We start from the raw sequence: 25,698 nt of genomic DNA, 5'->3' as shown, positions 1-25,698 counted from the left end.
TATTTTTTTATTTATATACATTCAAATGTTTATACATATTCATCAATATTGTATTTATCATAAATATTTATATTATTTATTAAAATATCATATTAATAATATATCAAATGTAACCTGTTTTCTTCCAAGAATTATATTCAGAATATATTGTAGATCTTTTTAAAGTGTAGCTGATCTTTATCCTCACATGTGCTCCATCTGTGCTTCAGTGGAGAGGTCAAGGGTCAGTCTGTCTACAGGACCTGGAGAATCATCAGACTACATCAATGCCTCTTATTTAATGGTGAGACTCTTGTTCTTGATGCTCCTGTTTAGATTCCTGTATGTAATATGGTGTGATTCGACGAGTCTGTGGCCTTTACAGGGGTACCATCAGAGCAGCGAGTTCATCGTTACCCAGAATCCTCTGCCAAACACCATACAGGACTTTTGGAGGATGATCTGGGATCACAATGCACAGATCATAGTTTCTCTGCCAGATACACAGAGCGCCGTGAGTCACACGCATACAAACACCTTTAAACTTCTGCACACATCCGTATGTAATAACTGAGGCCTGTCGTTTCTGACCGTCACAGAGCAGAGAGGGAGAGTGTGTGTACTGGCCCACTAAAGATCAGCCAATCAGCTGCGAGACCTTCACTGTGACCTTCAGGGGTGAGGACAAACTGTGCCTGACCAATGAGGAGTCACTCGTGGTACAGGACTTCATTTTGGAGGCCCTGAAGGTGAATAAAACTTATTTCATTTATAAAGCCAGAACTTAGTATTTGCAGCTGCTCAGGGTGAATCTCACAAAACCTGTCAAGAACATGCTTGGGTAATATTTCACCCCACAATCAACAGGATTATATATATTTACAGAATATATATATATATATATATACTGCATAAAAATGAATTTATTGACATATTTTAGTGTCATTTGATTTTTTTTTCATTGTGATGTTATTTTTATGATAATTAAACATTTTACAACTCAATACAGGAAATGTTTTCTATGTGAATATATGTTAAATTGTAATTTATTCACACACACACACACACAGAAAAAAAGAGAAAGAAACATAAGCAGTGTTGGGGGGTAACGCATTACAAGTAACCCGAGTTACGTAATCAGATTACTTTTTTAAAGTAACTAGTAAAGTAACACATTACTTTATAATTTACAAGAGAATATCGGAGTTACTTTTTCAAATAAGTAACGCAAGTTACTTGTTTCCCCAATTTTTGATTGACAGCTGTCCTGTCCTCATGTTGAGAAATCAGAAGATGTTACTGTATTTCTAAAATAAATATGAATATGCATTAATTCATCTCACTCACAAAAAAAAAAAACCCCACAGATTCAGTATTCCTCAAAATGAATATGACGCAAACCTGCCATAATTAAATGTTAAACAACACAAATATCCTTCATGTATTTAATCTCATTTTATTAACCAATGTCTTTGCTTCTGACCTTCGATGATCCAGTTCAACCATACTAATAAGCACAAATTATTGTATTTTTTTATTGCTGAAGTGTGTTGAAATGTCTTCTTCTGCATTCTACTGTACGGACGTAAATGTACTTTCCCTTCAGCCTGAGGCTTATTCATTGGTGTGAAAAAGCTTTTATATTTGCCAAAAATAGAACTTTTTTATTTTAAAAACAAACAAGCAAGCCCTGTCCAGATTTAAAAAGTAACGCAAAAGTAACGTAACGCATTACTTTCCATAAAAAGTAGCTAAGTAACCTAATTAATTACTTTTTTATGGAGTAACGCAATATTGTTATGCATTTACTTTTAAAAGTAACTTTCCCCAACACTGAACATAAGTATAAGGTGACACTTCTTTTAGCCAGTAAAGTGGATGCGGTTCTCAGCCGATGCGGTCTCAGAATGAGCAGATATTTGGTTTATTTATTGGTTTGTCACGAGTGTTGGTAGAAATTAACATGGTCTGATTGTAATGATTCTCTTTAGGGCTACAATCAGCCGAAAGCATATATAGCCGCCCAGGGTCCGCTGAAGGGCAGTCTGGAAGACTTCTGGAGGATGATATGGGAGCAGAACGTGGGTGTGATTGTCATGATCACTAACCTGGTGGAGAAGGGCCGGGTAATGCCGTTATCACTCTTAGATTAGATCTTTAAAAATAAAGCTTCCAAAAGTTTTTTTTTGCAGTGATCCCATAGAAGAACCATTTTGGTTCCCAAACAACCTTTCAGTGAACAGTTTTTAAAAGAACCATTTTTTCCCCACTATAAAGAACATTGAAAGGTTCCATGGATGTTAAAGCTTTTTCATGGAACCATCAATGCCAAAAAAGAACCTTTATTTTTGAGAGTGTAATGAAATAAAGGCAAATATAAAACAACTAATCATGGTCTGGTTAGATTCCTAACCATATATACATGGTGTGTGTGAATCAAACAGAGAAAATGTGATCAGTATTGGCCCTTGGAGAATCAGGAAGACTATGGATGCTTCCTAGTCACGCTGAAGAGCACCAAAACTCTTGCCTACTACACACAGAGGACGATCACCTTGAGGAACGTTAACGTCAAGAAGGTCAGTAACTACGACATACGTCACCAGAAACCCTTCAGGATATTTCCAGCTAACAAGGTTCTGGCAAAGGTATCTCAAAGTTATGAGCAAACTATTATTCTGAAAACATTAGCATAAAAAAAAGTTATTTATGCATCGTTTATGGAAAGTTTTATTTCTGAAATGGTTTAGTTGGATGTTCATCTAACGTTTTTTTTAATGTCACTAATTTCAGAATGTTCAGAGAACGGAATGTTCCTTTAATGTTTCTAATCAAAACAAAGTTTTTAAAACATTTAAAAAAACTTGACGTTTTGAATGTTCAGAGAACATTCAGTAATAATGTGTTAATAATGGGAATGTTAGCAAAATGTTCTTAGACACTTCTCGCTGTCTTTTCGCCCGTCAGGGCTCACAGAAGGGTCGCAGTCAGGAGAGGACGGTGCTTCATTTTCATTACACTCAGTGGCCCGACATGGGCGTCCCAGAATACACTCTGCCCCTGCTGTCGTTTGTGCGGGCGTCCTCGCAGGCCAGGACGGCTGATATGGGGCCTGTGGTGGTGCACTGCAGGTAGACATCAGTGTTAACTTATTAAGCATCAAATTATTATGGTGAAGTTAGTATGGTCACTGCACTGGCACTATTGGATGAGAACTGCTACATTGAGCTGGAAAATGACAATATTGTCTTCTGTCAAACTGGCTGCTTATAGCTGATTCAACTTAGTTTCATAACTGATGAACTCTGGAACATTGACACTTATTTATGGAAGCTTGTTTCTGCAATGGAATAAAAGAGAAAAAAAATTAATTGCGAGTTTTTAATTTAGAATTCTGAGAAAAAAAGTTAGAAAAACTAGTTTTTATCAACACTGAATCAAATTGAGTTGAATAAGGGCACTATTCTTATTTTTGAGCTGCTTTACTGCTGAAATAGTAGTGTATATATAGCACTTTATAAATAAAGACTGACTTGAATAGAAGTAAGAGTTGATAACAGTCGGTGACGGACATCAAGATGTTTGAATGTGTGATTTGCAGTGCCGGTGTGGGAAGAACAGGAACCTACATTGTGATCGACAGCATGTTGAAGCAGATAAAGGAGGAAAGTACAGTGAACATCATGGGATTCCTCAAACACATTCGTACCCAGAGGAATTACCTGGTGCAGACTGAGGTTCGGCAACATATATTATTTCAAACCATACCTTCTTAGGTTATGTCACGTCACACGCAGCATGAAATATCCATCATACTTGTGTGTGTGTGTGCGAGCAGGAGCAGTACGTCTTCATCCATGATGCTCTAGTGGAGGCCATCAGGAGTAAAGAGACCCTGGTCTCCGCCAGTCACATTCACACGTATGTGTCTGATCTCCTCACACCGGGACCTACAGGAAAGACCCGCCTGGAGAAACAGTTTAAGGTGAGACCCTTGGGTTTGTGATTTCACCTTAATCACTATTACGCTGAGCAATTCATTGATCTTTCCTTTTGTTCCTGTAGCTGGTCAGTCAGAGCTGTGCGAAACAGAGCGATTACACAGTGGCTTTGAAGGAGTGCAACGCATCTAAACACAGGGCGTCTTGTCTTATGTCTGGTGAGTGTGTGCAATAAAAAAATAAAAATACGTTATATATATATAGTGAAAGGGTAACCTGTTTTTAATTCCTAAATAATTTATTATTTTTATTTATTTGAAATATAATTAATATGCATAAATATGTTAAATATAAATTAGAAATATTTATTAATACATCATATTTATTTATATGCATACATAAATGTATTAAAAAGTGAAAAGGTAACCTGTTTTTCTTTAAACAATTAAATTCAGTTATTTTTTTATTTATATACATTCAAATGTTTATACATATTCATCAATATTGTATTTATCATAAATATTTATATTATTTATTAAAATATCATATTAATAATATATCAAATGTAACCTGTTTTCTTCCAAGAATTATATTCAGAATATATTGTAGATCTTTTTAAAGTGTAGCTGATCTTTATCCTCACATGTGCTCCATCTGTGCTTCAGTGGAGAGGTCAAGGGTCAGTCTGTCTACAGGACCTGGAGAATCATCAGACTACATCAATGCCTCTTATTTAATGGTGAGACTCTTGTTCTTGATGCTCCTGTTTAGATTCCTGTATGTAATATGGTGTGATTCGACGAGTCTGTGGCCTTTACAGGGGTACTATCAGAGCAGCGAGTTCATCGTTACCCAGAATCCTCTGCCAAACACCATACAGGACTTTTGGAGGATGATCTGGGATCACAATGCACAGATCATAGTTTCTCTGCCAGATACACAGAGCGCCGTGAGTCACACGCATACAAACACCTTTAAACTTCTGCACACATCCGTATGTAATAACTGAGGCCTGTCGTTTCTGACCGTCACAGAGCAGAGAGGGAGAGTGTGTGTACTGGCCCACTAAAGATCAGCCAATCAGCTGCGAGACCTTCACTGTGACCTTCAGGGGTGAGGACAAACTGTGCCTGACCAATGAGGAGTCACTCGTGGTACAGGACTTCATTTTGGAGGCCCTGAAGGTGAATAAAACTGATTTCATTTATGTAGCCAGAACTCAGTATTTGCAGCTGCTCTGGGTAAACCTCACAAAACCTGTCAAGAACATTTATGCATAGAGCATAAAAATTTATGTATTGACATATTTTAGTGCCGTTTGAATTTTTTTTCATTCTGATATTATTTTTATTGTGATATTATTTTCATGATAATTAAACGTATTTTACAACTCAATACAGGAAAGTAAATAAATAAATGGCAGTGGGTGTTGCACTGCCTTTATTTTAAATAAAAATATTTGATTACAGTAGTTTTTACTATATTACAGTAATGTGAATCACTGTACGTTCAAGAATGCTCAAGAACGTCTTGACACATTACAGTACACATGACAATTTATAATATTGTAAAAAAAATGTATGTTATTTATAATTATTATTTACAATACTATTAATGTTCAAAGTTATATTATTTAATATGTAAATGTAAAATAATCAGTCAAAATAAATAAATAGTAGTAGTAGTTGTACTGCCTTTAGTTTAAATAGAAATTTTTAATTACAGTAATTTTTTACTATGTCACAATAATGAAATACTAATGAGAATCACTTGGAAAATTATGTGAAATTTAAAACATCTGGACACATTACAGCAATGGCAATTTATAATACTGTAAAATATTAATTTATAATATTGTTATAACTATTCTTTATAATATTATTAAATTAGAATATTATAAATTCATAATAATTAGTATTACCGGTATTAAAATATCACTGTGTAATAATGTATAATGTCATTTAATATGTAAATGTAAAATAAACAGAAAAGCTTGTTAGTGGCACTAAGATAGGCTTTACATTTTTTATGTAAAAGTATATATTTTTGTTGATTTTGATGTTTTTGTGACATTAAAAACAAAGCAAATTTAAAATTTTCACATTTAACATTTCTGAAAGTCGTCTTTGTACTGGACATTGCATCTCTGAAGCATTTCAGTCTGCGGAGCAACAGTTTGTTTTGCGTGGCTGTGTGACAGGATGACTATGTGCTGGAGGTACGGCAGTACCAGAGCCCTCGCTGGCCGAACCCTGACAGCCCCATCAGCAACTCCTTTCAGCTCATCAACATCATCAGAGAAGAGAGCTCGCGTCGAGAGGGACCCGCCATCATCCATGATGGGTAGAGTCTCATGGCATTTACAAAAATCATCAGTGACTGATATAGAGAGGAGAGGGTCACTCCTCACTGTTTCTGTGCAGGTCTGCAGGGACGAGTGCTGCTTTACTTTGTTCACTGACCACCCTGGTTAACCAGCTGGAAGAGGAGAACAGTGTGAACGTTTATCAGACCGCCAGAATGATGAACCTCATGAGGCCGGGAGTCTTCAACGATATTGTACGATGACTGTAGTATACCTTGATAAGATATGAATTATAAAATGTGCATGGTTAAAGGAATAGTCCCACTCACAAATGAAAATGTGCTGAAAATGTAGATGAGTTTGTTTCTTCATCAGAACAGATTTGGAGAAATGTAGCATTGCATCACTTGCTCACCAATGGATCCTCTGGAGTGAATGGGTGCCGTCAGAATGAGAGTCCAAACAGCTGATAAAAACATATAATCCACACCACTCCAGTCCATCAGTTAAAATCTTATGAAGAGAAAAGCTGCGTGTTTGTAAGCGGTTTGGACTCCCATTCTGACGGCACCCATTCGCTGCAAAGGATCCAAGTTATCTAATGCTAAATTTCTCAGAATCTGTTCCGACGAGGATCTACATCTTAGATGGAGCGAGGGTGAGAAATGTTCAGTAAATTCTAATTTTTGGGTGAACTATTCCTTTAACATCTTCCTGTGTGTGCAGGATCAGTATCAGTTCCTCTACAAAGCGATCCTGAGTTTGGTGAGCACCAAGGAGGACGAGAGAGCTCTTCACTACTCGGAAAACAACGGCACGGTTCCTGCCAACCCCTCGGAAAGCCTGGAGTCTCTCATGTAGATATACAGACCACTGTCACCCTTCACCCTAGGAAATGTACACTGAATCAAGAGAAAGTAGTTTTTGAAACCCTCCTAAAGTCTCTACATGGACTACGTGGGTACAGGATATACTATAATTTGGTCTGTTATTGTGCCTTTGTACTTTAAAATGCTTTGATATAATATTACTGTTGTAATTAATGCCAACATTTCTACTCTTTGGAAAAGCAGTGACTGCTGTATTGCTGGTGATGTCTTAGATTTTAGTCGGACATAACTGTTGAAGAAATATTTATAAGTAGCAGGGCAGAAGATTTCATATGCTATCTATTTTGGGGTAAAAAATCTTAGATATAAAAGCATTCTTGAACGTAGTCTCATAGTTCAGAAAAGAGAGGTGTGGTTCTAATATATAAAACCATCGGCCACACCAACAGACCAAAATACATTTATATGACTAGCGCTTCTTTTCTTTTACTATGTTTGTTATTGTAGAAATTGAATGTTTCGGTTTTTTTATAGTAGAGAAATTTCTTTATTAACCTAGTTGATATGTCGTAACACATTTTTTCATACATTTCTCATTTGTAATACGTACCGCATCCTTCTAGATTTAAATCAGCAGTGAATCTGTGTCGTTTCATAAGCACCATTCAGTTCTATATCTCCATATTTATCAGCTTTTATTTAAACTAATCATTTAGGCCTTTTGTCAAGCATTAACACAGAACGTACTTGGATACAAAAAAGCAAGCACAATAAAAAAATCAAACAGGGTTTTACATGCACATCATTTCTTCTACATTTGCGAGTGTTTTGTCATTTCTTAACATTGTACTTTCTTCCATTGAGCTTCCAAATTGCTAACCACAAAATGTAAAGTGGGTGAATTGAAATATTTTGTTCAAAAGTGTTGCAGTGTGACAAACTAAACTTTATTATTTTTATGAATTAATTCTTATAAAAAAGTGATATTGAGAGACTACATGTAATAATTTTTAACATAAAATATTCGTGTTAATTGAAGTCTGTAGGCACGTCTACAAACCGAAAGCATAAAAACCAACATGAGTATTTTGCTCTAATTGTTTCCCCCCTTTTTACGGAATTGATAGTTATCTATTCATTGGTTATTTTGATGGGTTTCATAATTTTTGTATAGATATTATACATTTCGATTTTGACCTTTCAAGATATTATTTGAGACTGCATATAATTTTTAACATAAAATATTAATGTTAGTCAATGTCTGTAGGCACGTCTACTAACCAAAAGCATAAAAATGTAAAAGCTAAATATTTTGCTCTAATTATGTAATTGATTTACGTTATTTAGCTTAAAATGATTATTAAAATTGATTAATTTGATGAGTAATGTATTATACATTCAGATTTGATGACCTTTCAAGATAATATTTGAGAGATTCAAATAATTTTACGTCAAAATATTAATGTTAATTTAAGCCCCTAGGCACGCTATATAGCCCAAATTCATAAAAATGCAACAACAAAAAAAATGTATTGCATTTTTTTGTGTATGTTATTCAGCTAGCAATTGATTGATATTGATGTTTATTTTTGGTCATTTTTAGTTTTTATTGGACCTTGAGCTGGGCCTCAGTCTCATTCAGCACAAGGCTACAACTCCAAATTAAAACTGGCTTTATAATATGCACATATATATTTTACTCTAAATAAGTTTAAAGGTCCATCATTGGAGTAAATGTTCCCTCTTATTGCCTGGTCAAAATTGAAAGAATGGTTAATTCTGTAATATTTCCTATATCATATGATCTCATAATTTTTTATTACATGTACTGGAAATTATGAGTTCATAGTAAGTTTCATTTTCAGCTCAATCTATGCCAAACAGCTGTAAAAAAGAAAATGCACAACTTAAACGGACCGTGTTTATTTATTCAGTATTTAATATAAACATAATATATGATCATGAATATCATGAGGACTTCAGATGGGCCATTTCCACTGGTTCGCCGGTGCTTCCTCTAAGAGAGGTTCCCACGGTTTCCATTCGGTCATCTTCCTGGACAAAGCCAGCTCAGTCTCAGCCTGCAGACACACCAGACAGACTGAGGTACAGCACACTGTATTCACTCTCTATTAACTCCGTTCTCGTAAATGAGGCTTTGAGATCTTTCATTATTGCATCTTCTCACCTGTGCAATAACCTCCTCAATCTGTCCACAGTTGATTTTTTTTTCAAGCTTTTCTACATCTGGCTCCTTTATAGCACAAAAGTGACACGTATAGAAATCAGGACTCTTATATCAATATGCGTTTTAAAGGGGTCATATGATGCGATTTCAAGTTTTCCTTTCTCTTTGGAGTGTTACAAGCTGATTGTGCATAGATAAGCTCCCTGAAGTTGCAAAGACTAAAGTCTCAAAACCAAAGAGATATTCTTCATCAAAGTTAAGACTCTGCCACGCCCCCCTAAAAAGGCTCGTTCTAACACGCCCCCACATATCTACCTCACTATGTGGAAATATTTGCATAATGCACCCAAATGTGCACGCAAAGAAAGAAGGCGTGGTTTCAGTAACCGCAGTTAGTGTTGAAGCAGCATGTCAGAGAGACGCTGTGTGTTTCTAGGCGAAAGCAAAAGCACTTTATTTGGCCTTCTGAAAGTAGATGCATTTAGGAATCTTTAAGATCACTTACAACAGAACAGCAATGCATTTTATGGACGACCGTTTCGTGAGCCTAGGAGAGGAGGTCATTCTGACTTTGCTATGACAATCTGGCGCTTCTGAATCAGCTACTGTTTTGTTATTAGTTTAAGTATTTGCTATTGACTGTTCAAATGCGGAGTTTTGCGCATCATGTGCATGTGTGCGCGAGTGAGTGAGTGAGTGAGTGTGAGAGAGAGAGAGAGAGAGAGGGAGAGGGTCACATCACAGTGGAGTCAGCTGTCTTAACCGTGGCTTGTGTACTGCACACATACCAGCTTCATCACTGTGTCTGTCACGTGACTCTGTTCCCCTTTAGGGCTCTGTCTTTACATTTATTTTGAAAGATGAAGCTCGCGATTATGGTAAGGGGCGTTACATTTCCGCCGAGTGCTTGCGGTGTTCGGCCAATCACAATGCACTGGGTCAGCTGGCCAATCAGAGCAGACTGCGCTTGTCGGAAGGCGGGACTTTGTAGAAAACGAAGCGTTTGAGAGAGGCGGGGCATAGAGGACCTACAATAATGGACAGTATTTGAAAAATAATGTGTTTTTTGAACATTAAAGCATGTCAACATATTCTGTTACACCAAATACACAAAATAATGATCTTTAAAAAAGCATCATATGACCCCTTTAATAATTAAACCTCAATCTCAAAAAGTCTATTTGAAATTTCTCACAGCTTTGACGTGGTTGAACCTCTGGTTGATCAGTTGCTCAGTGTATTTCCTGTAGGCAGCATCCTGAGGCATAGCTTGTAGAGAGCCCAGGATCTTTGTGTACAGAATCCGAAGACGCTTTGGGAAAGAAAGCCACAATTCAATATATGTACAAGTACTCTATCTTAAAACACAACTTTGCAACAAACAAAACACCTAGATTGTATATGCAAGTAAAATAATATATGCAAGCAAAAATTAGAATTGATCAAAATAAACCAAAACACTCACCTCGTGTGGATTGTGGATGACAGCAAGGCCAACCAAGCCTGTGGTCTAAAAATAAGACGATCAAAAGATGCATATTGCCATGCATGAACGTTACTCTTTAATGAACCACGTATGCATAACAGCATTTAACCATTAATACAACATTTACCATTAATAATATTCATATAAATCTCACTTTGAAGTATCAAATGCACAACTTGATTTCCCATACATGACATTTACAGCTCCAAAAAGACATGAAACTACCAAACGAATCCCTCGTATTATTACAAACCCTATTTTCTGTAGGATGGCGATAATTCAGGTTTCACTACAGCAGCCATCATCACAATCGACCAAAACAAAGCACGACCCGCGCATTTAAACACATGCGAACGCTGTACAGAAAAGGCGGCGATATTCAAACGCTCCAGTATTTAGAAACAAGCTTCATTCACGGGTGAATATGAATAGTTTTTATTAATAATATATTTTCATGACCTCCGCACGTACCTTCTTCATCAAACCAGCCATTTCTGCCGATGCGACTCTCAGCGACTCAACTTCCGTCGCCTGACTGTGACGTCCGAGGCTCGCTGATCGCTTCATGCTGCAAAACTTACAAAATTTATATATAATCGAGTACTCCATGAATCCATTTTCCAAACCGTGTTTTTGGCTTGTCCTGAATCACTACGGTACACCTATAATAAGTGTTTATATTCGGACTATTTTAGACTGGTTCGGGTAGGTCCCGCTGCGGAGTAGCCCAGTACGTGCGTGATTCGCCATAGACATCAACAGAGAAGAAGTAGCTCCGGCTTACAATGTTCTTCCGCAAGACGCACGCAGTTCTGTTTATTAACCGCTAGAGCGCAGTTACGGACTGCAGCTTTAACGCTTTATTACAAACTTTTCAAAATAATTCATAAATTCTATCCTGTTCAACATTTTCTTTACATTGTATTGTTCTGTATCTGTCGTTTAAAGCATAATAATAAAAGTTAACTGTTTATTAAATATTATTTGGCTAATTTGTTCTTTCTTTTAGCCAAGTATTATCTAAGTTTTAAATATTAAATTATTTTTTCTTATATTATTAATAGAGCATTATTTTATCAAGTCATTGTAAATAGGTTCTACATTTAAACTTTAAATAACTTTTTTGCGCCCTCGAAGTTGAGTTTTTAAAATGATCTATTACATCTCGAAACTAATCTCTTAAAATTAAATTTGTCTGCTTAAATAATAATACTAATACTAATGTACATTTTAAATTACTATTTTTAAAACAATGTAAATTTGTTTGAACAAAATGAATAAAAAATATTGTACAAATTCAATGCCACAACAACACTATTGTACTTTGTTCCTTAAAAGTATTCTAGCGCTGGCACTATTAAACATGCTTTTTGGAAATATTTGACATATATAAATCAAATCGTTGTAAATGAAGTCTTAAATTGGTTGCAGCAGTATAATACCTAATATTCACCACAGGAGGGTGGTTTAGTTTCTCTTACTAGAGGTTTAAAAATATTATTTATTTTAGGAAATCATTTTTTCAAGTTTTTTCAATAATTCAGTCATCAATCATTTATAAAACAATTTTAAATCAACGCAAAATAATTTAAAACAAGATTGATTATTTTTTAGAAATTATAGATATAGAAATATAGGCAGTAACTTTCCTCTGATTCCAGTTTAAGTGACAAAAACCTCCTTTGAGTCTTAAATAAGTCTTCTCATCTACGACTGTGACACTGATTAATGCTGATACACTGATTGACCACAAGAGAGAGGTGAACACATATCTTCACTTAATTAATAGAAACTAAAGTACTGCAACAGCCACTGTCATAGCCAGCATTTTAGCTTTGAGTAGTAGAAATAAAATACCGATTGAATATTTAAATGTTCATAATAAGGATTGATAAATGTCACCATGCCCTGAGACTTAGTGAGGATGTTTGGTAGTTACAGATGACTGACCAAAGATCACATGAGGGTCGTGAGAAGATCAGTCTCAGTTACACGCAGCTCACAGATCCCCCAGATCTTGATCAGACAAGCATCCCAACAACCACACTTCTGTGATGACCAGGCTGTTTTCATCTTAGTTTTTCAGGCAAAACCAGTGAAACTGAAGCATTTTTCCACCACAAGAGCAAGATTCAAACCATGATCTTCTCAGACCACTAAACTACCAGCAAACCTGTGTTGCCTTTTTTTTTTTTTTTGGGACTTTTGTCTTATTTCATCATTTTAACATGCACAAGATTTGAGGGCGACACTCACACTTGTGACTGAGGCTCTGATCTTCTCATGAGCCTCATGTGATCTTTGGTCGGTCAACTAGTCTCTGTAACTACCAAACATCCTCAAACCTCTCAGAGAGTCTCAGGACATGCTGATATTTATCAAGACTTTTTACGAATATTTAAATATTCAACCAATATTTTATTTCCAATACACACCTATGACAGTGGCAGGTACTTTAGTTTCTATCATAACAGAAAAACCCCTGCTAATTAAGTGAAAATATGTGTTCACCTCTCTTTTGTGGCCAATTAGTGTATAAAGTATATAAATTAGTGTATATATTGTTTAGCCGGATAATAACAGCTCTGGATTTTAAATTCACAGTTCTTGCAGTGTCAGTGATTATCAAGGACAGTAGTTGAGTGTTTGTGATGGTGACAATCTTAATATTTAAACGAGAGGCACAAAGTCTTGAGGTTTAAACTACAAAAAATCTAACTGATAGTAATATATTCTACTGTAAAAGACCAAAAACTAAATGTTTTCAGCTCAGTCACTGTGATACAGTGGATAATTGTTCACCTTTGGCTATGACATTACTGGATCAAATCCATCCTTTTATCACTTAAAATGAGATTCAAACAAGATAAAACTTTGAGAGCTACTAAAGCGCAGCTGTGCAGAGGCTGAACACGTGACTTCACATCAACCTGCACCAGAGATGTGTTGAAATCCCACAGATGTCATGAATGCTTTTTACTCAGTCTATGACCAGAAAAACACAGACCTCACAACTTCTGTGGCTCAGTGGTTAAAAGCTTCAATTGCAAACATGAAAGTCAGGGTTCAAATCTCACAGTCATTAAAGTTATTCATCATTTAGAACAAAGCTCTCAGAAAAAGCAGCAGGCTCTGTGGCTCAGGAGCTAAAGCTGTGTTTTAATTTGGGAGATCTGAGTTCAAATCCCACTATTGCTTACTTTAACTCAATCTCAGCCAACAAAGTCACTCAAACGCCAAAACACAATGAAGAGCTCATGATGGGTCAGTGGATGAACACACGTCCTCTGAAGATGAGTCTGTGACGGAGACGTGGGTTTAAATCCCAGACAGAGCTTCCTTCAACATCTTTATTGGGAAATCACAGGTAAACAGTCAGATATAAGTTCCTTCATGTGCTCCAGTAAGAGACCTGTGGCTCGCAGGTAAGAGCGCTGCCTCACGGGTTCAGAGGTTGCTGGTTTGATCCCAGCCGGGTCTCTGCGATACGAGTGAATGCTGGAGTGTGTGAAGGCGCGCCTGAAGAAGGGGGATATCAGTACGGTCTCCCCCTGGAGCTTCCAGCACCGTGACCCGCAGTGGTTATACTTTTGCACAGACTGAAAAAATAAATAAAGCCACATAAAAATTCTCACCCCCCGTCCCTTCCCCATCAGCTTAGGTTACCATCATTTGCTTCTCAAAGGAAGGCCCTCCAAAAAGCAAATGCTGGTAACCTCCATGTTTAGTGCACTAGAACACACATTCACACGAGATACATTACCTGTCCCTGAGCAGATGTCCATCATTACAGTCAATGTCTGTCCACACGTCCCAGAGCTCTGCTTCAGCCGGACCACTTTACAGCCAACAACACATCACTTATTCTGGAGAGACACGACACAAACACAGACATTATCAGACATACTGCATCTCAAGACTAAAAACAGGTAATAAGAGAAATATATTAACATTGCATATTTATAAAACACTGCAGCTTCTATTAAACTTCTGTAATGCTGTATCAATCAGTTTCCTTCAAGCTACTGTTCGAGCAGAGATTATAAATGAAACACAACAACTACCGATTGATTTGCTAAACAGCGCGTGAGTCACTGAACGAGAGAAATTCGCTATGTTGAGTTCTTGGTTCAAATCCGACAATTGCTAAAAGCTTTCCACCGTATAACGCAAAAAAGAAAAAAAACATTCAAAACAACATCTGCAATTGCTGAAACAATTTAACATAAGCAATATTGGGATTTGACTTCAGGATTAAAACACAACTTAAAAAGTGTTTGTGGACATGGTTTTATTGAGTTTTGTCTTAAATGCAATAGGTTTTGAACAAAAGACTCCATGCATAAAACACAATATTTTACTTTTTGAGCCAATGAGCTATGCATGTTAAATTAAAGCTTCAAGTTTTATCATTTTTTACACTCAAATTAAAAAAAATAGCAAGATTTGAACCAAGAATTTCATAAGCACATAATGATTCCCTGCGCATCAACATTTTCATACCTCTTTTTGTTTGAGCTTTTGTGATTTTATACTGGAAAAAAATGAAGAGTTTAATAAAGAGAATCTTCATTTGTGTTCCTAAGACAAACAAAAGTTGACTTACCTTTGTGAAGCAAACTGCAAGATTTTATAATTTTGTAAATCACCCAATTATTTCCCACAGTAGATCTATGTTGAGCTGGATGTTCAAATCCGACAATTGCTAAAAGCTTTCCACCGTATAACGCAAAAAAGAAAAAAAACATTCAAAACAACATCGACTTCGTCAGATTCAATTGCAATATGCAATTGCTGAAACAATTTAACATAAGCAATATTGGGATTTGACTTCAGGATTAAAACACAACTTAAAAAGTGTTTGTGGACATGGTTTTATTGAGTTTCGTCTTAAATGCAATAGGTTTTGAACAAAAGACTCCATGCATAAAACACAATATTTTACTTTTTGAGCCAATGAGCTATGCATGTTAAATTAAAGCTTCAAGTTTTATCATTTTTTACACTCAAATTTAAAAAATAGCAAGATTTGAACCAAGAATTTCATAAGCACATAATGATTCCCTGCGCATCAACATTTTCATACCTCTTTTTGTTTTAGCTTTTGTGATTTTATACTGGAAAAAAATTAAGAGTTTAATAAAGAGAATCTTCATTTGTATTCCTAAGACAAACAAAAGTTGACTTACCTTTGTGAAGCAAACTGCAAGATTTTATAATTTTGTAAATCACCCAATTATTTCCCACAGTAGATCACTGTTTATTTATATGATGAATTCCACTGTTTCATCTCTGCAGAAATCATTTTAAGAAGAACCTCTGTAGAATGAAATATTCAAACAAAGGTATGTTTTAGTCTCACACATTCTCTCATGCAGGACTTTAGAAACAGCTAGTGATGAAAACCTCAAGATTTTATCTGCAATAGATCAAGGTACTTCATACGCAGTGTTGGGGAAAGTTACTGTTAAAAGTAATGCATTACAATATTGCGTTACTCCATAAAAAAAGTAATTAATTAGGTTACTTAGTTACTTTTTATGGAAAGTAATGCGTTATGTTACTTATGCATTACTTTTTAAATCTGGACAGGGCTTGCTTGTTTTTTTTTTTTAATAAAAAGTTCTATTTTTGGCAATTATAAAAGCCCAAAAGTGAAATGAATAAGCCTCAGGCTCAAGGCAAAGTAAATTTACGTCCATACAGTAGAACACACTTCAGCAATAAAAAAAGACACAAATGTTTGTCTAGAGTAAGTTTTTCTTATTAGTACGGTTGAACGGGGTCATCGAAGGTCAGAAGCAAAGACATTGGTTAATAGAATGGGATTAAATACATAAAGGATATTTGTGTTGTTTAACATTTAATTATGGCAGGTTTGCGTCATATTCTGAGTTGCATTATTTTTATTCATTTTGAGGAATACTGAATCTGTGTTTTTGTGTGAGTGAGATGAATTAATGCATATTCATATTTATTTTAGAACTACAGTAACATCTTCTGATTTCTCTCAACATGGGGACAGGAGAGCTGTCAATCAATAAATTGAGGGAAAAAAAGTAACTTGCGTTACTTATTTGAAAAAGTAACTCAAATATTCTCGTCAATTAAAAAGTAATGCATTACTAGTTACTTGAAAAAAGTAATCGGATTACGTAACTCACGTTACTTGTAATGCGTTACCCCCAACACTGTTCATACGTGTGCCTAAATATCAATGCTCTAGTTTGATTTCCCAATGGCATGATATTCCACATATGGGTGTGTAAAATTATTCAGATGACGTGTTTGCACTGAGGCAACTGCACAGGTACAGTGCTGCCTATAAGGAAAGAGACAGCAGAGGTTGGCTTCCGATGCACAGAGCGTCTGTCCAGTCTGATGTCTGTCTGTTGGATTGCGTCCTCCTGGGTGAGCAGAATCATGTCTGTGGTAAAGTACACATAACAGTTCGATATAAGGCAGAAGTATATATACTGGCATCTTTTTTTCCTGGATAGCATCTCATGAGCTGAGCATGGAGGAGATGACGTCTGATGGAGACACCGCTCTGACACTGGCTTGTCAAGCAGGGCATGTGGAGAGCGTAAAGGTTCTTCTCCAACGTGGAGCATCTCCACACAACACGAACAGCAGGAACGAGACTCCACTACTCCTGGGTATTACAACAAAAACATCATCAAATTAGTCTTGTCTCTTGTTGGAGCTCTCAATAAGCAATTAAAGGGATAGTTCACCCAAAAATTAAAATGATCACGCTCCAAGTTTCGTTCATCTTTTGAGCACAAAAGATGATATTTTAAAGAATGTTGGTAAACAAACAGTGGACGGTAGCCATTGACTACCATTGTATGGAAAAAAACACTATGGAAGTCAATGGCTACCGTCAACTGTTTGGTGAACTGTCCCTTTAAGCAGATCATTATAAACAAAAGTTATTTAGATTACAATTTCATTACTTCACCAGGTGAATCTCATGAATAAATGACAGAACTTTATTTCCCCTAACATAAGAAAATAATAAATTAAAAAAGCAAGAAATTGTATTTGGCATTAATAAAAAGATTTAATCATTAATATATTATTATTAATATTATGAATAACAGTTTAATATTTTTTGCATTGTGGCATTATTCTCATGACAATTAAACACATTTTACCCAACTTAATGTGATTCTCATAAATGTAATAAAGTGATGAAAATTATCTTGTATGGACAAAATAGAAAACATTTTTCTCAATAAATCTTATTCAAATTATGTAGAAATCAGCATTACTTTAGCACAACAAAATAATGTACAAATACTGTACTTTATACAGTTGAAATAAGTTTTTGTTTTTCTCCACATTACAGTTGGCAACTGAGAATTGGGTTATATGCCTTTAATTGGCACAAAATATTGTCAAAGCCAAAAACATAAATGATCCTAAAATAATGTTATTAAATATTAGGGATGTCCCGAGCTGATCTCAAGGATCAGGGCCAAACAAGCATTTTTTTTAACCGATTACTCTCTGCACAAATCTGTATACATTGGATTGAATTTAATAACTCTAATGTACTTGAAGTGTGCACCAAACATACATTCCTATAGGAATATACAAGTATTGGATCGGGACTCCGTATCGGCAGATACTCAATATACTATGACTCGAGTCGGATCGGATCGGGACATCCCCATTAAATAGCGTTTTATGCCAGATTCAATTTCTTACTTTGGGGTTAAATGTAACCCAGAATTTTGACAGATTATATTAAATTCACCACCTCATACAAAATTGCACTTTGTCCTATGCCAGTTTAAGCACAACTTTATAAAAATAGGATTAAATCACATCACACCAGTAGTGTCACCGGCTTGTGAATGTAAGAAAGAAAGAAAGTGTATTGTGGTTTTGTACAAGTACATGAAAATGCTTGGTTTTGCGTTTTATACTAGATCATATACCACATTTCCCTTTGCAGCTGTGAGGGTAAAGTCTTATGAAATGGCATATGAACTGATAAGGGGTGGCGCCTTCGTGAGGCAGCTGTGTTTGAAGAAGTGGACGGCCACCCATGAGGCTGCTAAGGTGGGTTGCGTGGACATCCTGATGCTGTTGCTGAGACACGGGGGGAAGGTGATGGGACGGGACGGGCATGGGGTCACACCGATGGGCATCGCCGCAGAGTACGGTCATCTGGAAATACTGGCAATCCTTATCCAACATGGTAAGTCAGGTGTATGCAAGTCTGACCAAGAATCAACTCTAGATCCGTCCCTATAGTAAATGATGTATTTAGTTAATATTAAATAACAAAAATGGATCAGATTTAAAATGTAACCTACTGGTGATAAATACTATAAATGATCTTTTTTACTGGTGTGCAAATTTACTTAGTTTAGCTAATTATTAATAAAATGTCATGCATAAAAATCTGGAAATTGCGAATTTTAAATCGACCAGCACGAAATAAATAATGCATAAATAAAGGAAGTGGCATTTTTTTCTGCTTGGCGCGCTGCATACGTAAAGGCTAGTGTTACAAGAGCAGAACATTTCCGGACACTTCCCAGAATTTTTGCAAACTTTCTGGGATCTTTTTTGGGAAACTTTTCTGCCCCTTTGCAACCCTAATTAAGGCACATTCACACCAAGCATGAGAACTATAATGGTAATTATAACTATAAAGTTTTAAAGGGGTCATGAACTGCCTTTTTATTATTATTTTGTACTGTTCTCTGAGGTCCACTTATAATGTTATCAAGACTTTTACATAAAAAAAACAATTCAGGTGTAATAGGCTATTTTCATAGATGGATGCTGCTGTGATTTAGGTTAAAAATGCATAAATAGTCAGTACAGGCCTTTTTGCCATGTTTAAAATAATGTATTCTATTTACTTCTATTAAGATTTGTACAAAATGAATCATTTGATTAAATATGCAGTCTCAACTATAAGGCATTTAAAGGTTCATTCCCCCAAAAGGAATGTCTTTGCTCTCACCTTTAGGGGGCGACGTCACAGCACAAGCTACAAATGGAGACAGTGTGATATATGACGCCGCAGGCTGTGGGAACCTGGACTGTATTGATCTACTCTTACAATATGGTGCTAATCCTAATGTAGCCAGTCTTTGCTCTCAACTGCCGATTCACCGCGCAGCCTACGAGGGGCGCTACCTGTGAGAGCACAGCAAATCAATCTCGCCACACTTCACCAAACAACTCTGCAATAATAATTATATTCTCTCTCTTTAAACGGACAGGGCCCTGAAGAAGTTAATTCCCATCACCAATAGGAAGGTCATCCGTCTGTGTGGGATGAGTCCGGTTCATTCTGCGGCAGACGGAGGCCATGCAGACTGTCTTGAGCTGCTCATCAAGAAAGGTTTTGACGTCAACCCAATCCTGGGCTGCCACATTTCCGAAAACTACGGTGACATGAGGAAGACCCCACTGTACTTCGCCATCTGCAATGGAGACGTCACCTGCGCCAAGATGCTTCTGAAATCAGGTGCGAAGCCGGATCTGGACCCTCTGCGCTGCCTCCTGGTGGCGGTCAGAGCTGAGAAGTACGAGCTGGTGTCGCTGCTTCTCGCCTATGGGGCGGACGTCAACTGCGTCTTCTCTGTCATCAGTGACACCATATTTCCTACGGCATTGCAATATTGCCTCAAAGATGAAATGATGCTGCGCCTACTCCTTAACAACGGTTACCATGCAGAAAGCTGCTTTGAGTGTTACCATGACAACTGGGTAACAACAGAGGCTGCTAGCCAGTCGTACCAAATCAGGAGCGATACGAATAAAGTAACCGTAAGAATCATGTTTGGGGTCTAGAAAACAAAGTGGTGAATTCACTAACAGTTGCAGCACTTATTCACTAATAAGTCTTATTCACTAAACACCTGAAAACGCAATAAACATTGCAATGAGAGGCTTTATAGTGAACTCAAATCAAGAGCAATCTGAACAAAGTGACTCTAAAGCATCATGTTTGGGGTCAAGAAAACAATGGTGCGGTGTTGGGCCTTATGCGTCTTATTCAATAACCACTTAAAAACCAGCGTAACCAGCCACTACCTGTGCTGATATAGCACTGCAACTTAAACATTTAAAACCCATCTCATATCGGTGTAAATTAGGTTTCTTAAAGAATGTATTGTCACAATAAATTTTGAGCTGTTATCGTTTTTTTTTGTGTGTGTGTGTGTGTGTGTGTGTGGATTTTATTGTGATCACTGTAACAATGCAAAAAGAGGTCGCAATTCGTTCTTAGTTAATGTCTATATTTATATGTGGCCTAATTATGCACTCTGTTCTGTGTTTGAAGTTTTGCGAGTTTATTAGCGTGGCATGGATGGCGCATTTGGCGGGGAGGGTGGTGCAGACACTCCTAGATTACGTGAATCACGTGGACATCTGCTCTAAACTGCAATGCATTCTGGAGAGACAAGAGGAGTGGCCTGATATCTGTGAAACCCTCAGTAAGGCACTTCCGTTTACTATTCATGTCATTCCTAACCTGTATGAAAAAAAATTAAAAATGTCTTTACGTCTATTTGTTATTAGCGAACCCTCGCCCTCTGAAACACCAGGCCAGGTTGGTTATCAGGAGATGTATGACACTGAGACGACTGAATGACCCAGAGTTCATGAGCACCGTTCCTTTCCCCCCTGCACTGAAGAACTTCCTACTCTACAAAGAATATGATATTTATGGTCGAACGGTAGATATATGAATCTATACACTGTAAAACCTAACAGTGAAAATCACTACATGAAAAAAGTTTTAAAAAGTTAATTCAACTCAAGAAATATTTCTGATGTGAACTCAAAAACGAATTATATTAAGCAGAACTCAATCTGAATAACTTACAAAAAAAATATTTTTACTAATGATTAAAGTTAAAACCATTTAATCTACTATTAGGTCTACGTATTTTGATCACAAAATATTTCAAAGAAATTTGAGCTTACTTAATGTTTAATAATTTCTTTTAAATATTGATTCCCAAGAAATCACGTTTGTGTAGCGTAGGGCTCTGGATTATTATATTTATATCTTTCATAACTAAATAACTAAAATATTATATAATAAATGCATACATCTATCTTATTCATACACTGCCCAGATGAAAAATAAGAGTTCAATTACCCTAATTTTGTGTTTTGTCTTTAAGGACAATAATGGCATTGATACCATTCACACTGGCAGATCTATTACTATCCGAAAAGAAGAGCCAGCAGATGTTTTCAAGACACACAGGTTATAAGGACACACGTCAGGACAACATTATATTTACTTAGCAACATTTTAACCTTTTAGCTGACATCAGAATAAATGCATGGCTCGGGTAGAGAGACTGAATAATTGAGCAATCAAGTTGTCTTAAATGAATAGTCCACTTAAAAATGAAAATTCTGTCATGATTCATTTTGTCATACATTTTTTTGACATTCGTTGTTTTTGTCTATCCGTTGAAAGTCTAGGCAATCTTTATTTTCAAACTTCAAAAGAACTTTAATTTAGGCTTTTATTCACATTTAAACATTGAACAATGCACTCTTGTAGATCACAGGATATATTGTAAATGGAAGCTCAAATGTGAAGGCTCCGATCCTTCACACCTTTGTCATTTATGAAAACTTAAATATGGTGTCTGCCCTCATAAGGGTATTTTTTTATGATGTTATGACATACACTATTTTTTTCCCCACTGCATTTAGAAAAAGGAGCCTGATCAGGTGCAGAAGGCAGCAGTCACCATCACTGAAGAGTGAACATTGTCTTTAACCCCAATGGATGTTTTGATTGCATTTGAAGATGAGATGATGTCTGCCAAGTGTTGGGTCAGTGCACTGGTGCGGGGTTTTTTTGCACTAATTTTTAAACATTTCCTTGCTTGTGCAGTCTTGACTTATTTGGTGAAATGTCTGATAAGATTGTTTAAATGTTATATTTTTGACTATAAAGTCAACTGATTTTGTTTTATGTTTGAAAACATCTTGAAGTAAATGTTGCATTTCAATAAACACTTAAGAATGCCCTCCTGTTCTGTCAGCATTTCTTTGTACCAATGTTATTTTTTGCTTAGTCTTATGTAACTTTATTACTTTGAGTTTGAAGGACGTGAACCATTTAAGGCAATCGGTTTCCTCAAACCATTTAAGTAACTATATAGTTGTTAAGACTTTTGTTACCTGAATTCAAACTGACTGAGTGAAATAAACTTAAAATCTTTAAGTTGAGTTTGCTCTAATGATTGACTAAACCAACACTTAATGTATATAAACTTAAAGGGATAGTTCACCCAAAAATGAAAATGTGATGTTTATCTGCTTACCCCCAGGGCATCCAAGATGTAGGTGACTTTGTTTCTTCAGTAGAACACAAACGAAGATTTTTAACACAAACCGTTGCAGTCTGTCAGTCATATAATGGAGGTGAATGGGAATCACTGCTTTGAGAGTAAAAAAAACATACACAAACAAAACCAAATTAACGATACATTGATGTGTAAAGACACAAAATGATCGGTCTGTGCAAGAAACTGAACAGTATTTATATATTTTTTTACCTCTGATTCACGCAATGTCCGAACGGTCCTAAGCGGCAGCGCATCCTCCTGAGCGAGTTCTCAACAGCAGGCGCATGAGGCAACCCTCAGTAAGGCACTTCCGTTTACTATTCATGTCATTCCTAACCTGTATGAAAAAAAATTAAAAATGTCTTTACGTCTATTTGTTATTAGCAAACCCTCGCCCTCTGAAACACCAGGCCAGGTTGGTTATCAGGAGATGTATGACACTGAGACGACTGAATGACCCAGAGTTCATGAGCACCGTTCCTTTCCCCCCTGCATTGAAGAACTTCCTACTCTACAAAGAATATGATATTTATGGTCGAACGGTAGATATATGTATCTATACACTGTAAAACCTAACAGTGAAAATCACTACATGAAAAAAGTTTTAAAAAGTTAATTCAACTCAAGAAATATTTCTGATGTGAACTCAAAAACGAATTATATTAAGCAGAACTCAATCTGAATAACTTACAAAAAAAATATTTTTACTAATGATTAAAGTTAAAACCATTTAATCTACTATTAGGTCTACGTATTTTGATCACAAAATATTTCAAAGAAATTTGAGCTTACTTAATGTTTAATAATTTCTTTTAAATATTGATTCCCAAGAAATCACGTTTGTGTAGCGTAGGGCTCTGGATTATTATATTTATATCTTTCATAACTAAATAACTAAAATATTATATAATAAATGCATATATCTATCTTATTCATACACTGCCCAGATGAAAAATAAGAGTTCAATTACCCTAATTTTGTGTTTTGTCTTTAAGGACAATAATGGCATTGATACCATTCACACTGGCAGATCTATTACTATCCGAAAAGAAGAGCCAGCAGATGTTTTCAAGACACACAGGTTATAAGGACACACGTCAGGACAACATTATATTTACTTAGCAACATTTTAACCTTTTAGCTGACATCAGAATAAATGCATGGCTCGGGTAGAGAGACTGAATAATTGAGCAATCAAGTTGTCTTAAATGAATAGTCCACTTAAAAATGAAAATTCTGTCATGATTCATTTTGTCATACATTTTTTTGACATTCGTTGTTTTTGTCTATCCGTTGAAAGTCTAGGCAATCTTTATTTTCAAACTTCAAAAGAACTTTAATTTAGGCTTTTATTCACATTTAAACATTGAACAATGCACTCTTGTAGATCACAGGATATATTGTAAATGGAAGCTCAAATGTGAAGGCTCCGATCCTTCACACCTTTGTCATTTATGAAAACTTAAATATGGTGTCTGCCCTCATAAGGGTATTTTTTTATGATGTTATGACATACACTATTTTTTTCCCCACTGCATTTAGAAAAAGGAGCCTGATCAGGTGCAGAAGGCAGCAGTCACCATCACTGAAGAGTGAACATTGTCTTTAACCCCAATGGATGTTTTGATTGCATTTGAAGATGAGATGATGTCTGCCAAGTGTTGGGTCAGTGCACTGGTGCGGGGTTTTTTTGCACTAATTTTTAAACATTTCCTTGCTTGTGCAGTCTTGACTTATTTGGTGAAATGTCTGATAAGATTGTTTAAATGTTATATTTTTGACTATAAAGTCAACTGATTTTGTTTTATGTTTGAAAACATCTTGAAGTAAATGTTGCATTTCAATAAACACTTAAGAATGCCCTCCTGTTCTGTCAGCATTTCTTTGTACCAATGTTATTTTTTGCTTAGTCTTATGTAACTTTATTACTTTGAGTTTGAAGGACGTGAACCATTTAAGGCAATCGGTTTCCTCAAACCATTTAAGTAACTATATAGTTGTTAAGACTTTTGTTACCTGAATTCAAACTGACTGAGTGAAATAAACTTAAAATCTTTAAGTTGAGTTTGCTCTAATGATTGACTAAACCAACACTTAATGTATATAAACTTAAAGGGATAGTTCACCCAAAAATGAAAATGTGATGTTTATCTGCTTACCCCCAGGGCATCCAAGATGTAGGTGACTTTGTTTCTTCAGTAGAACACAAACGAAGATTTTTAACACAAACCGTTGCAGTCTGTCAGTCATATAATGGAGGTGAATGGGAATCACTGCTTTGAGAGTAAAAAAAACATACACAAACAAAACCAAATTAACGATACATTGATGTGTAAAGACACAAAATGATCGGTCTGTGCAAGAAACTGAACAGTATTTATATATTTTTTTACCTCTGATTCACGCAATGTCCGAACGGTCCTAAGCGGCAGCGCATCCTCCTGAGCGAGTTCTCAACAGCAGGCGCATGAGGCGTCGTCGTCGTCTTCTTGCTTTACGGCGGATCACAGACTTATAAGTGCATTACCGCCACCTATCTAATCAAATGGACCATTGACACTCTATCTACAATCTCAATTAGGAGTGTCAATGGTCCATTTGAGAGATAGGTGG

General features: G+C 36.1%; 3 protein-coding genes and 1 long non-coding RNA gene across 5 annotated transcripts in view; 2 read left to right on the top strand and 2 right to left on the bottom strand.

Annotated features, from left to right (window-relative positions):
* LOC107581028 (receptor-type tyrosine-protein phosphatase zeta-like) overlaps nt 1–7,948 on the top strand; it is a 36,155-nt gene extending 28,207 nt beyond the window's left edge. Inside the window, exons 18-32 of the mRNA XM_016266619.1 lie at nt 210–283; nt 365–493; nt 579–728; nt 1,971–2,105; nt 2,424–2,558; nt 2,947–3,110; nt 3,581–3,716; nt 3,818–3,964; nt 4,045–4,138; nt 4,586–4,659; nt 4,741–4,869; nt 4,955–5,104; nt 6,121–6,263; nt 6,344–6,479; nt 6,952–7,948. Coding sequence (XP_016122105.1) covers nt 210–283; nt 365–493; nt 579–728; nt 1,971–2,105; nt 2,424–2,558; nt 2,947–3,110; nt 3,581–3,716; nt 3,818–3,964; nt 4,045–4,138; nt 4,586–4,659; nt 4,741–4,869; nt 4,955–5,104; nt 6,121–6,263; nt 6,344–6,479; nt 6,952–7,086 — 1,931 coding nt within the window. The 3' untranslated portion in view covers nt 7,087–7,948. The remainder of the gene's footprint in view (nt 1–209; nt 284–364; nt 494–578; nt 729–1,970; nt 2,106–2,423; nt 2,559–2,946; nt 3,111–3,580; nt 3,717–3,817; nt 3,965–4,044; nt 4,139–4,585; nt 4,660–4,740; nt 4,870–4,954; nt 5,105–6,120; nt 6,264–6,343; nt 6,480–6,951) is intronic.
* Nucleotides 7,949–8,970: 1,022 nt separating this feature from the next.
* On the bottom strand, nt 8,971–11,278 carry ndufa5 (NADH:ubiquinone oxidoreductase subunit A5). 2 transcript variants are annotated; one of them, XM_016265707.1, is made up of 5 exons: nt 11,201–11,278; nt 10,709–10,753; nt 10,439–10,555; nt 9,244–9,309; nt 8,971–9,136 (listed from the first exon to the last, which is right to left on the bottom strand). In XM_016265707.1, the coding sequence occupies exons 1-5, from the start codon at nt 11,219–11,221 to the stop codon at nt 9,035–9,037; spliced, it is 351 nt and encodes a 116-aa protein (XP_016121193.1). In that variant the 5' UTR covers nt 11,222–11,278; the 3' UTR covers nt 8,971–9,034. The 2 variants fall into 2 exon arrangements, with proteins under 2 accessions (XP_016121193.1, XP_016121198.1); XM_016265712.1 differs by lacking the exon at nt 11,201–11,278 and adding an exon at nt 10,857–10,875.
* Nucleotides 11,279–14,068: 2,790 nt separating this feature from the next.
* LOC107580016 (uncharacterized) lies at nt 14,069–14,655 on the bottom strand. The gene is made up of 2 exons (XR_001608573.1): nt 14,493–14,655; nt 14,069–14,328 (listed from the first exon to the last, which is right to left on the bottom strand). It is a non-coding gene; the product is annotated as an uncharacterized lncRNA (long non-coding RNA).
* Nucleotides 14,656–14,724: 69 nt separating this feature from the next.
* LOC107581016 (ankyrin repeat and SOCS box protein 15-like) lies at nt 14,725–22,757 on the top strand. Its single transcript, XM_016266613.1, has 11 exons — nt 14,725–14,729; nt 16,075–16,163; nt 17,009–17,140; nt 17,230–17,388; nt 18,696–18,941; nt 19,725–19,896; nt 19,981–20,530; nt 21,048–21,201; nt 21,287–21,444; nt 21,898–21,983; nt 22,445–22,757. The coding sequence occupies exons 1-11, from the start codon at nt 14,725–14,727 to the stop codon at nt 22,509–22,511; spliced, it is 1,818 nt and encodes a 605-aa protein (XP_016122099.1). The 3' UTR covers nt 22,512–22,757.
* The last annotated feature ends 2,941 nt before the right edge of the window (nt 22,758–25,698 follow it).

Source organism: Sinocyclocheilus grahami, unplaced genomic scaffold (assembly GCF_001515645.1).
Source record: "Sinocyclocheilus grahami isolate Dianchi unplaced genomic scaffold, SAMN03320097.WGS_v1.1 scaffold33.1, whole genome shotgun sequence".
Taxonomy (NCBI): Eukaryota; Metazoa; Chordata; class Actinopteri; order Cypriniformes; family Cyprinidae; genus Sinocyclocheilus; species Sinocyclocheilus grahami.
This window is presented reverse-complemented; position numbering and strand designations above follow the sequence as displayed.

What these genes read in the sequence shown, in the direction of transcription:
- ndufa5 (XM_016265707.1), bottom strand. Translation starts at nt 11,221, where the DNA reads ATGGCTGGTTTGATGAAGAAG. An exon ending in TCATCCACAATCCACACGAG is followed by an intron (nt 10,556 to 10,708) that starts GTGAGTGTTTTG and finishes TCTTTCCCAAAG; the next exon opens with CGTCTTCGGATTCTGTACAC. An exon ending in GGTTCAACCACGTCAAAGCT is followed by an intron (nt 9,310 to 10,438) that starts GTGAGAAATTTC and finishes TGTGCTATAAAG; the next exon opens with GAGCCAGATGTAGAAAAGCT.
- LOC107581016 (XM_016266613.1), top strand. An exon ending in GTTGGATTGCGTCCTCCTGG is followed by an intron (nt 17,141 to 17,229) that starts GTGAGCAGAATC and finishes TTTCCTGGATAG; the next exon opens with CATCTCATGAGCTGAGCATG. An exon ending in TGATATCTGTGAAACCCTCA is followed by an intron (nt 21,202 to 21,286) that starts GTAAGGCACTTC and finishes ATTTGTTATTAG; the next exon opens with CGAACCCTCGCCCTCTGAAA.